At 61.5% G+C, this 12,406-nt stretch overlaps 1 protein-coding gene across 2 annotated transcripts in view; it reads right to left on the bottom strand.

Moving 5' to 3' along the window:
* COL5A1 (collagen, type V, alpha 1) overlaps window positions 1–12,406 on the bottom strand; it is a 166,057-nt gene that overhangs the window by 72,957 nt on the left and 80,694 nt on the right. For both annotated transcript variants that reach the window (XM_012639828.1, XM_012639829.1), the window contains exons 12-19: window positions 8,149–8,223; window positions 6,605–6,697; window positions 5,102–5,158; window positions 4,243–4,296; window positions 3,838–3,891; window positions 3,518–3,571; window positions 2,143–2,196; window positions 867–920 (exon numbers count right to left, since the gene is read on the bottom strand). In XM_012639828.1, the coding sequence (XP_012495282.1) occupies window positions 867–920; window positions 2,143–2,196; window positions 3,518–3,571; window positions 3,838–3,891; window positions 4,243–4,296; window positions 5,102–5,158; window positions 6,605–6,697; window positions 8,149–8,223 (495 nt within the window). The remainder of the gene's footprint in view (window positions 1–866; window positions 921–2,142; window positions 2,197–3,517; window positions 3,572–3,837; window positions 3,892–4,242; window positions 4,297–5,101; window positions 5,159–6,604; window positions 6,698–8,148; window positions 8,224–12,406) is intronic.

Here is a 12,406-nt window from a genome sequence, read left to right as displayed (position 1 = left end):
CACACAGCCACACACATGCATGCACACACGTCTCCTCTGAATCAAGAAGCACAGACATCTAGAAGGATCCCTCTCTCCTTCCTCATCTTGCAGCGTACTGTGCTGATGTCCAGACAGGAGAGGTGCCCTGACAGCGTCAGCCTGCAAGCTGGTGAGACAGAAACGCCACTGCAGCCTGCTCCTCTTCCCCACTTCCCAGGGCTTCTCACACCTTTTCCCTAAAACACCCCTAACACTAGAAGCCATTGTCCCAGTGACCGGGGTGCATGGGGGAGGACTCCACCTGCACAGTGGCCCAGACATCGCGCTCAGCCTCCAGCCCCGCAAGGATGCGTGTGCCAGATCCCCAGAGCTCCAGGTACGCGTGCCCCAGGCAGCAAGCCCAGCCCCAGTCCCCGCGCCCACATGGAGGATTACGTCCTATACCCCCGCCCTACTCTGCTCCCCAAATCCCTGCGCTTGGCCCCTGCATGCCTCCTCTTGACTCCCCATCCAGAGGAGGTGAGCAGAGACGCTGAGCCCAGTGAACTCTCTGGCATCTTTCCTCCCAGGGGCCGGGGCACCTGTCTCCTGCAGTTAGCGGTGCCCTTTTTGAGACCTATGGGAGGTGACCCCCAGCTCCACCCATTAGCAGGAAGGACAGAGTCAGTGGGAAGACTGCAGTCGGCGCTACCTCCAATGCACCACAGCCGCCTGGCCGCACGCGACCACGTCGCGCACTCGGGAGTCCCTCCCTCCCTGCTCCCAGCCGCCCTCCCCACGCGCCGGCCGGGCCCCCGCCGCACGCCTTTCTCCTGTGGCTGTTCTGCCAGCTCACGGAGGAGCAGCGCAGGCAGAGGCAGCTGGAGCGACGACGGGATACCTACCCTTTCTCCGTCCTCTCCTGGAGGTCCCGGCGGACCAGACGGACCAGGGTCACCCTAGGAAGCGAACGGGGCCGGCATTAGCCACTCCTGAGCAGGTCCCCCAAGTTCCCCACTTTGTTTTTCTCTAATTCTGATGGCGAGATGCCCAAGTGCTCAGAAGGACCCTCCAGCGTGGGGCGGTGCTTTCAGAGATGGCGTACGCCGAGGGCCGTCCGTGAGACTCTCACCTCAGCCTCACCTGGTGGCCCCACCCTGGGAGGGTTGCCAGACTGGGCACCCAGGGGGCTGGGCAGGGCCGCAGACACACAGGCACCCTGGGGACATGGATCCGAGCTGGCCTTGACCGGGACCTCTGGGGGAGCAGGGGCAGGTCGGCAGCCCCACCCTCGCACGCACGGGAAGCGCCACCAGCTCGCAGCTGCAGAACTCGCGTGCAGTTGGTGCTCACTATGTGCTCATCAGTCAGTCAAAACGACTGGCAGCGAATCGGGGACCGTCCTCGTGGCTGTTGGAGAACGTGGATGCGGCTGCTCTGCATACACTGCAACAGCCTCATTTTGGCGCGTTACGGACTGGAGATGATTCTTACTGGCCAATCAACGAACTATGTGTGTGTGAGTGCATGCGGGGGGTGGGTGTGTGCCTGTGTGTACACACGTGCCTGTATGTCCTCAATGTGCTAAAATGTAAAACAGGCATCCAAGAAATCTACTTCAAAAGAAAACAGGCGAGAGAGAGAGTGTCCGACAAGCCACAGAGAGCCGCCACGTCGAGTACACCCCACGTGGGATGAGAAACCGGGGGGTGGGCAGGCAGGTGTGGCCCTCGCCCTCCCACTGCTCCTTAACAGGAACAGCCGCTGGGGATCGGCCCCAAGCCCCTGGGGCCACCACTTTCACGGTGCAAAGTGTCCTCAGCAGCTCCCGAAACAGGAGCTGCTTGGATCTCCCGAGATGCAAAGGATCCCGGGAAACGCAAAGTGCATTTCTGAAAGGAAGGACCTAGTCCTCGCCCACTTTTACGCCCCTCCAGTGACTGGGTCCATGTGGTTCGCTCACCGCAAGATGCAGGTAGGAAATCCAATTTCTTTGGGCTAACGAAGACATCACTTTGGGGTTCATTTGCATGTGCTGACCCTCGTGAGATTAGTTTAGTGACTATTTTGTAACGGAGAGGACCTGGCCCCGTGCAGGAAACCTGAGGTTGTCTGGAAGGGCCCCTCCAGAAACCACTCCGCTGCACGGTCGTGCTGACCGCTTATGGAGAACACACTTACCCTGTGGCCCTTCTCACCCGGAAGCCCAGCCAGGCCATCGAAACCGCGGTCGCCCTGCAAGAAGCACAGAAAGGCCACTTCAGACACCACTGCGCAGACGCAGTGGCGGCCGCCCTTCCTTGGGCCGTGTGTCACGCAGCAGCATCCATGCACCCCAGACCTGGACCCCTGGTGGCCACTGGCCAGCCCTCCCGCCACAGCCAACCTCTTCTCCCCCAGACACCAACATGGGCTGCAAAGGGAGCAGTGGCTTTTGTCCCTGAGTCCCAGGCCGCAGGCCTCAATGGGTCCTTCTCGCGGCATTCCGGACAGCTGCTGCGGCGTCAGTGTGCACGTTGAGAGCCCCCACGAGCGCAAGGACCCCGTCTGTCTGCTCCGGGTGGCATCCTCAGTGCCCAGAGGCCTGCCTGGCACAGAAGGTGCTCACGCTCTTTGGCGGGGGGACCAGCGCCGGCCCTCAGCACCCCGGCTCCCTGGCCGGCGGGAACAGTGCCCCATGTCACGGCTGTTGCAAACCAGGAGGGTGATGTCAGGGGTAGGATATTTTAGGTTTTCGGTCATTTTGTTGTTGAAAGAAGACCACTGTCTACCGAGACAGATCCAGTAAGACCCTATTCTCCGCCTGTCTCCCCGGTCACTGCTTAGCTCAGGACTCACAGGAAGCACGTTGGACTTCAGCTGAGACTGTTCACAGGGGAAGAGGGTAGTAGACACCTGGCATTTGGGTGACCCAGTCTCCGTCCCTCTTCCACATAATAGCTGCCGTCCCCATCATGGACCCCTCATTGGAGAAGGTCCGTTATCCCTCCAGCACCTTCCATGGCCCTGGGCAAACGCTTCCAGGAGCCGGAAGGGGGGCAGGAATGGGGGAGGCGCTGCACACCCAAGTCGGACAGAGGGAGGGACAGGCTGACGCCTGGCAGCGGAAGGGGGGTGGGTTCGGAGGCCCCAGCGGATGAGTTTCTGGTGCGGGCTCCTGCATTCGCCATGGCCACCCCCAGGCGCCCAGACACCCCAGCCTGGACACGACGACCTCCTGCCCCGGACTTGGACTTGTCCCTGCCTGTGTGGCCTCATCCCCTGTGCCTTCGGGAATGGTGTCATGGCTGGGCTGCCATCACCACCTGGGCTCTCCCTCTTGAAAGGAGCAAACCTTCCCCTAAGAAAACTGCGACGGCCACACGTGCTTGTGAAACGCAACACCCCCCACCCCGGTCTTCGCATCAAATGCCAGAGCCACTGACCCAAACGAGGCGTCACTTGTCATCACAACCACAGCCGTCACATAACCAGTGTCTCGGTTGTGTCATCAGTGTGGCCATAGGGACGATGGGGACCAAGGCACCGGGGCACCAGAGGGCAAGCGGCAGCCTACCTTGGGGCCAGTTTGTCCAGGCATTCCTCTGGCTCCATCACTCCCAGCCCGACCCTGGAACAGAGGACAACCGTCAACACAAAAGGGCCGAACGTCACCAAGGCCCCTGGGCAGCGTATGCACCCCAGGACACAGAGGACCCCTGCAGAGCAGCTGGCTCAGATGCAGCCCTGGGGATGAACGCGCCTTCAAACGGAGGGGAGCAGCCTGCCTCGTGCGGCCGAGCCGGGCCTGCACCTCGAGGTGCCGCCGACGGGGCAGCCCCACCCCACACTTGGGCTCTGTCGGCCCGAACTGCGGTCACAGCACCAAACACTCACCCGCCTTCCAGGCTTCCCCGCCGGACCGGGCGGGCCCTGCACTCCTCGGGGACCCTGCCAGGAATCAGAGGACAGAGGGTCAGTGGCGTGTGTGTCTTTTTAGAGGAAGGAGCAAAGCCCCCCTTGTCCCTGTGTGTGCCGACCCAGCCCGTGGCTCATGGTCCCAGCTGCCAACACGCGGGCGTCCCAGGGACAGCGCATGGATCTGCCCGGAGCCAGGGCAAGGGACAGAAGACACAGCCAGCTCCTTCCTGACGCGGCGTCGGCGACTTCTGCTCCACCCTCAGTGTTGCGTGAAGGGATGACAATTCGCACCCATTTCCTTGAAGAAACTGGGGCACCCCGCTCGCACGGCCACCGAGCCCAAGAACAGGGACGCCTCCAGGGGCAGAGGCTCCCACGTACCTGCGGCCCCGTGTCTCCCGGCTCGCCCTTCAGTCCTCCGCTCCCAGGGGGGCCCTAGGGAGACAGCTGTGGGTTAACGCCGCTCAGAGGAGGGACAGGTGCAGGGAAGGCTGTTGAGGGGAAGGGGCCCAGGTAGGGGGGTGGGAGCTACGTGTGGATCTGCCCTGCGGGGCAGGGCCTTGCCCCAAAGCCCAAAGCCAGCACATGGCATTCGGCACCCACAGCCCAACCCGCCTGCCTTGAATGGAACCAGCACAGGAAACTGTCTTGATCACTTCCCAATTTGGAATGAAATTCCAGACTGGGGAGCTCACGAGAACCACAAAGCCCATGGAGACATTTCTCTCTCCGGGACAAACTTGACCGTGGTCCCTCAAAGTCCCCGGCTTCAGGCGATGTGTGCGCACGCCATGCCATCAGCGCAAGGGCCCCCGGATGAGTGGCTGACGCTGACTCAGCTTCTGTGCCAGGGACTGAGCACAGACCCAGGGGCGGACAGCAAGAGAGGGCCCCCGTGGCACCGAAATCCTGCGTCTCTTACAAACTCACACTTTGTGGAGACCCCGAAACCCAGCCCCGGTGCCCAACATTGTGTCTGCACCTGAGCGCCCCTGGGCACACGCCGTACGTGTCTCGTGCCCAAGGACCTGGTGAGAGCGGAGCGGAGGCCACAGGCCCAGCACAGGGCAAGGCTGGACACGCTGTGGTTGGCCCCACGCTGAGTTATTCTGACTCTGAGACAGGGCTGCAAAGATCGATGGGGCCCCGGAAGAAAGAAGCTTGGATCCTGGGTTCATGAGGCCACGTCACGGCCAGTCTAAGAGTGGGGACCTGGTTCCCAGATCTGCCAATGACTTACCACGGGGCCAGGTCTCCCTGTGAGACCCATTGGGCCAGCTGGTCCCCTCAATGCCAGCTGCAAAGGAAGACAGGACACGCTGAGGAAGGGGTGAGGCCAGGAGGGAAGGGCAGACTGGACAGGGGAAGGACAGAGGCTCTGCGGGCAAAGGTCCCCTGATCTCCCGGGAGCCCACCCACCTTACTCCCGTGGGGCTCTCTGTGCCAACCGAGTACAGCTGGGGTCAGCACCCACCTCCTCCCTTTGGGGGGCCCCGGGAGCTCCTTCCTCTCTGCCCCCCCAACACAGTGAGGGCCGCTCTCACCCTTTGCCCTTGGCTGAACTAGAAACAAGCCTCCTTGTCTAGGTGGGGTGGGGGGTGTTTCCCAGGGAGCTCAGGTCAAGCCACGACGTACTTTATTTCCCGGGAGGCACTCTGAGCACATTCCAGCAAACGGGGAGGTGTTTAGGGGGCCGGAAACCCACACTGCCTGGGCTGTCACCCATGACCCCATCCGGATGTGACCCCACCTGCCACCTCACAGGCTCAACCCGTTTTCCCCAAGAACCACTTCTGCTCCTGCTACGTGACTCTGTTTCCCCAGCAAGACGCCATTTTTATTGCGGAAGATTATTTTCCATTGTGAAACCTCACAAGCCCCTCACCACTCGGCTTCAATTAAATACCCACAGATAAGCGGGCGGCCAGGCAGGCCCACGTCGATAAATCTGGCGCAGGTAATGGGGTTTGTTACGCACCGTATTGCATCACTCGGGCAATTTGTTCCGTAGCGACAACTCGATACTTACACTGTCCCGCAATTACCCGCGCGCTCTGCACATTAACATCTACTCGGCCGCTCGGGAGCCACATAAATATTCCTCAAACAAGGGATATTTAGCAGCTTCCTCGCGGGCTCCGCTGAAGGATCACCCGCCCACCCCACCCTAGGGCAGCGTCTACTCCTGCCACGGGCGATCAGCAATGCGACTCGCTAATTAGCTAACTTGCAACGGGGAAGCAAATGCTCCTCTGAAGACCCTACTCCTTGGGACACCCCAGGCCGAGAGCCAGGGGCTCTGGTGCCCAAGGGGTCTCGCCCAGAGGTGCTCAGCTATGCCTAGCCCCAGCCCAGGAGCTCGAGTCAGCCCCAGGGCACTGCTCCCAGTGGCCACGGGGGTTTCTCTCTGCATCCCGGGAGCCCAGCAGAGAGCCCGCATTCAGGGGAGGGCAGCCAGGGGCGGAAGTGGGCCCGTCAGGTCAGAGGTAAGCGAGGGGCCCAGAGGCCCTCGCAAAGTTAGAACCTGGACCCTGAGAGAGGACAAGGAACCCTGAGAAACCTCCCCATTCCTCACACTCGCAGGACACGGAGGACTGGATGCTTCCGTGCTCCAGACCCCACACGCGGGCATGCAGACTCAGGGAGGCTCCTGCCCTCCAACAGGCCCCGAGCCAGGCCCCAGTCCCGTCAGCCCGCGTGCCGGGCCTTGACGCCTCAGCACCTGGGACCCGCTCACACTCACCCTGGCCTGTTGGAGGATGGCTTGCGCCTGGGACTCCTGGGCGGAGACCATGGGGCCTTTGGAGCCTGCATCACCACCGCCGCCAAATCGGAACTGCAGGTGCAAGACGAGGGTCACCAGGGCACACCGATGTTGAGCCCAGGCTGGATCCCAGGCCAAGACCGTGCCCACAGTCCTCCTGGGTGACCACAGATCCTTGGAGGGTCTGGTGTGGCACCCTCTGGCCCCAGAACCCACTGCAAACACTGTCTACCCCAGGGGTATGGAACTGCTCCCAACTCCTAACAATGTCAGCCCCAGGGACACCTGCAGACCCCCTCCCCATGTCTAGGAAGCCCTTTCTGGTGCCCAGAGCGTCTCATCCTGAGACCCCACAGCCCCAGCTATTGCTGGGAAAAGCCAAGGGCAGAATGGAAATGGCTGCACGGAGGAGGCCTGGGAAAGACACCCCCGTCCCACGACAGGGCTCCCTGACCGTGCCCAGCCCCTAGGCACAGATCAACAGGCAGCATGCGGTCCCAGAAGCAAACCTCAGTCACAGGACTGACGCACGAGACCAGCTGGCACCCTGAGAGAGGTCCTAACCCTGCTGGCCAGCTCCCATGAAGGAGATGGTCTCGTCCCCGCAGCAGACCCCAAGCTCAGGGGAAGGTCAAGTTCAGGGAGAGCCTGAGTGGTGGGTGGGATGCCCACACAGCTTTCTTTCAGACAGAGGGACTCATTCCCTCTTGGAGCTGAACCCTCACCAGTGCCTGGGGATAGGCGGGCGCCTTGTCCACCCAGCCCATCTGCCTCGTCAGTGGGACACCCCGAGGAGCCCAGCTGACTAAGCCTGGGCATTGGGCTGGCTCACGGCTGTCCGAGGTGAGCCCAAGGCACTCCCGCCTGCAAAATGTACCTTGGGAGTAAAATGGAGATGGTGCCTTTGTCAGGGACCCCAAGAAAAAGCCTGAGAACCAAATGTCACCATCTCCCGTATCTGCCCTCGAAAGGGGAATCCATATGAGCTTCCCGCCATGTCCGCACGGGCCCGTCGTGAGGGCTGGGGTGCTCGGGGCTGAGGGCGGGGAGGCGCGCCCAGCGGTGTGACCGCCCACTGCGGGGCACTCACGTCGGGGGATGCGCTGGGCCCTGGGAGCCAGGCCAGGCTGCCTGCGAGCCACCACCCCCCCAAGCCCCGCGGGGCCCGTCCGTGAAGCACAGGCCGGAGGGCCGCCTCCTCCACTCCACCATGGACACAGAAGACAGGGGCCTGGGCCTTATTTGGACACGTTGCTTAGATCCAAATCTAGAAAGTTCTGGAGTAAAACCACAACGGCTACAAAAGATGACAGATGACCAAGGAGGTGGCTTCCAAGGCCACACCTTGGCTGTCTCCTGCCGACAAGCACCAGCTGGTTCCCTGGGAGCTGAGCGCTGGACCCCACGTGGCAGAGAGGGAGAAAGGCCGCCCGCACCAAGAGCCCAGTTTTGCCAGCTCCCGACCTGGGCCCCCCAAGTGGTCCCGCCCTCCCAGCCTCCCGCCCCACAGGCCAAGTACTCACCGGCAGCATGAGCATGGTCCCAGGGGGGCCAGGCAGGCCATCGGCCCCAGGAAGGCCTGGGCGTCCAGGGGGACCCTGTGGACAGGGGCCAAGAAGGCTGGGTCAGCAAGCTGCCAGGGCAGGGCCGGGCTGCGGTGAGAATGGGGGGTCAGAAGACGTGGCCCACCAGGGAAACACCCTGAAAGTGCACAGAAGGGTGCAGGACCCCATGGCAGGGAATGTTCCAGAAACCCCAGCCCACAGAAGGGAGGGAACACAGCTGCAAGCTGAGGATCAGGAAAGGCAGAGGGTGAGGAGGGACAGAGGCCTGGCTGGATCTCAAGGAAATCAAGGAGAAGAGAGGCGGAAGGTTGCCGTCCGCAGGTGTGGGCAGGAGTCCCGCAGAGAAAACTCAGGGGGCGGGTGGTGTCAGCCCCGTCATTCCAGGAACCCCCTTCCTGGATTTCACACCAACAGGAAGCGAGAACTCGAGGCTCAAAGGCTCGGTTCCGTGTGTGCTGCCAGCGAGGGGCTCGGCCTTCTTCTGGCTCCACCCCACGGCCTGCGGTTGCTCGGACGGAAGCCAGGACCAGGTGTCCACTCGCTGGGACAGACGTGTGCGGGAAATGCAAACGACGTGGTGCCCTCCCCAGACCCGGCTAATCTGGTCGCTGAGGCAGGACCCGACAGACATCCCAGGACTGGATTCTCTGGAGAAACCTGGGGAGCTTCAGGACTGTGCAAACGCAGACCCAGCGAGGGAGCTGGTTTCAGAACCGCGTGTCATCGCCCGCCATTCCGCTAGCGCAGGCAGACCCCAGCGGGCTCCGGGTCGGTGAGGACTGCTTTGCGTGGAGATGGGAGCTTAACTACTCCTGGGGGCCAGGACCCGAAGGCCACACTCCAGGGTAACTGACCCGCGGCGGCAGCCCTCGGCACGTGTTCACGCCACCGCAGCAAGACGCTCCCAGCAAGGAAACATGAGATTTGTTCCCAGTTCCCGCTGGCAAGTCAAAGAACCTGAGTGTTTCTTCGGGAACTCTCTAGAAGGGTGAAATCACCTGGGCCTGATCCAAAACTCACCTGCCGTTTGTCAGTAGTTAGGTTTTTCTAAGAAGTAACTCGTTCTCACGAAACGTACAACACAGATTTATAGGGCGAAAGCGAAACCCCCTTTGCCTCCAGACGTAACCAGGGCTAAAGCTCTGTGCTGCAGACAGGAGGAGCTGGAACACACGCGCGTGCCGGACACACGCTGACGCACCCGCCACTCTGCAGGGTGCGGTTTGGGAGGAGGTTTCTCTCCACTTCAATGCCGTCGTCCCTCCAGTGTCCTGCAATCTGCTCTTGCTCTTTACGGCAAACTGCAGCCCATTTCCATAGCGTCCTTCATTTCCACACCGGGTGTCCCCCAGACACAACGGCCCCCGCCCCCGTCCCCGGCACGTGACGCCTTAAGGATCTGGAGAGAGTGACGCTGCTCCGTCTCCTCCTCCAGGGCTTTCCGAGAGCGAAAGCGAAACCATCTCAGCACAGAGACTCCCATGGGGCTCCCCACCCGCTTGCCAGACCACGAAGGGAAAAGGTTCAGGCTTCTCTTCTTCCTGCTCTGACCACACCCCAGCCTGGCGGGTGCCAAATAAGAAAAATACGAGAGGAGGGTGCCCGGCCTTTGCTCTATGCCAGCGTCATGTTTCTGTATTACTCGATCAGCTGGCTTTCAAATCAGTGCCCCGCTTGGTCGAGCAGAAGTGTTCCGAAAGCTGGCACGGAAGGGTTCTGTGCCACACCTACACCAGGTGAAGAAATAAGGCCCCCACTTCCAAACTGAGCAATCGCTGGTGTCTAGCGGGGTTTTCCCCGAGGCTGTGCAGGCATCTATCTCCCGCACACAGTGGACATGGCAGAGCGACCAGGTGCCAACAAAGCCGCCTCTGCTGCTGCTGCAGATCCAGTCGTCGAAACTGAGCCTGTGACCCTCGGCTCCGCCTCAGCAGGAGGTGCAGGGCACCCTGCCAGGCTGGGGACGGTGGCACACAGTCCCTACAAGGCCACTGTGCTGGAATGAACCTAGACCGTGTGTGTGCGTGTGTGTGTGAGTGTGTGTGTGAGCCTCTCTGAGAAGCTCTGTCAAGATGCCCCGACCACTTTCCAGGTACAAGGAAAGACTGGATCTACGTGTCCTGTCCTCGCAAGGCCAGGAGGACACGGGGACAAATGAATCCCACGCTGCTTGCCTGCCCCACCACGGCTCTTATCAAAGCTAATTCCTCCCGAGCTGGACAGCAGCCGCACGTCTGTCCGTGGGCTCACCCTCTCTGTCGCGTTGCCGGCGACCTGGCCTGCGTCCTTCCCCCGGACTTGCCCCTGGTGTGAATCCAGCAGCGGGTCAGGGAGTGACTGCGCAGCAGGCAGCGCCCCAAGGCTGGTCCCGGGGAGAAAGCACGGCGCCTACGAATCGCACTGTCCAGCGGCGGGTAATAACTGCCGTTCTTCCAGGCTTGGCTTACGAACCTTCTCAAGGCACAATGTATTCAAGCAAAATCCCAGCCTAACCTGGAAACGCAGCAAGGACAGCTAGAGGCGGGAGCGTCTCCAGATAGACGGGAGGACGCCGATCCACAGTGCGGGCGGTGTCGTTACTGCCAGGCTGCTCTGCACACAGGGGTCATGCCGGGCATGGCCTCCTCCCAGGGCATGAAATGCGCCCCCATCACGCAGGGAGGGAGAGTCCCTCTGCGCAGTGCTGAAGAAACACCTTGGGAACGGCCTCCATTCGGGCCCTGAGATGTCCAGGAAGGAACATGTGGGGCCTCCCAGGGGCAAACGCAGGCCTCCAGGAGGCCATTCAGAGACCCAGACGACGGGTCACTGCTTTAATCAGAATAATAAAATGCACTACAAATGGGAATCTGCGCAAAGTCTACCCTGAGAGCAGCAGATTGCAAGGGAAGCAGCCCCAGCTGGAATCCCGGAGGCAATTAGAAGGGAAGTGAGCTGATTTCCAAACGAAAACTTTAAACTGTCTGGAAGGCTGCTGAGATTCAGAAGTATTTTAGCCACAGCATCCCGAAAACTACCATCAAACTGGACTACATTCACCGGGCTGCCTTAAACACCAGCGCGCTCGAGAGGTGCGCAGGGAAGGAGAAGAGATCCCCTCGGAGACGTTCTGAGCACATGACCTTTCTTTGGCACGAATGCTGACCACGGGGTGCGGGCGAGCAGCGCCGAGCCCGTCCCCGCCTTCCAGGCACGTTGGTCCAGGCCGGCGGGCGAGGCGCCTGGGGGTCTGCAGAAGGAAGGACCCACTCCATCTTCACCGCCAGCCCCACCCCGTCCGTCCTCCCCCAGCCTGCCCGAGGTGCCCAGGGCAGGGCTCTGCAGAACACACACTGCCCCGCACCACGCAGGGACACAGCGCTGCTGCTAGGGCATTAGTGTAACATTCTCAAAGGCAATTCGCAAATGCACAGCTCCGGTTATTGCAGGCCCGCCAAGGTCTGTCAACAACCCTCCAGGAATCCCGAAAGAGCAGGACACGTGATGGAATTGCACGGCAAGTGGCACGGATAACGGCCACCCAGCCCAGCAGCTCCCTCGGGGACATGCAGCTCTCTGTCTGTGGTTCTCTTCTGAGCCTGAGAGTAAGAGTGGGTGCCTCCCTGTGTGGGTGCCAGGAGGTCTGGGCTCAACCCCAGCAGCACCTCCATCTCCCCGTGCGGCCCTGGCAGCCCCACCCCTGGCCGCCTGCCCATCTGTCAACCGAGGGAAGCTGGGGGGGCGATGGCTCAGGCCCCTTCTCACTCTGTCACTGCACAGGAGCAGGAAAGGTTTCAAGGAGCCAGAGATGCAGACGCAGCCCAGAGGGCGGTCGAGGAGTTTGGCCCGGAAGTGGGGGAGCCGTGGGGGAGTAGTAGGGGCAGGAGGGACTGGGAGAAGGCAGCAGCCACCAGGGCCCGGTCCAGTGGAAGCACCAGGCTGGGGCCACAGCGGTGGGTCAGGGGCGCAAGATGCCCCAATGGGATGCCGGTGGGCACAGGGCGCTCACGGCTGCCAGGGTGTGCCCACAGGGAGCACGGTGCAGAGAGGAGGACACAGGAGAAAAGCAGACATGGGCCTGTCCTCGAGCAATTTACCGTCCAGTTAGGAAGACAAGGCTCGAACAAGCAAAGAGAAGTGGGAAGAATCAATCCACGAAGGGTCAGAGGAAGAGGAGGAAGAGCTGCAGTCTTAGCACGGGACAGCTAGGTTGGCAGGGAGGAAGCTTCCAGGACAC

Source organism: Propithecus coquereli, unplaced genomic scaffold (genome assembly GCF_000956105.1).
Source record: "Propithecus coquereli isolate 6110/MARCELLA unplaced genomic scaffold, Pcoq_1.0 Scaffold142, whole genome shotgun sequence".
Lineage (NCBI taxonomy): Eukaryota > Metazoa > Chordata > Mammalia > Primates > Indriidae > Propithecus > Propithecus coquereli.
This window is presented reverse-complemented; position numbering and strand designations above follow the sequence as displayed.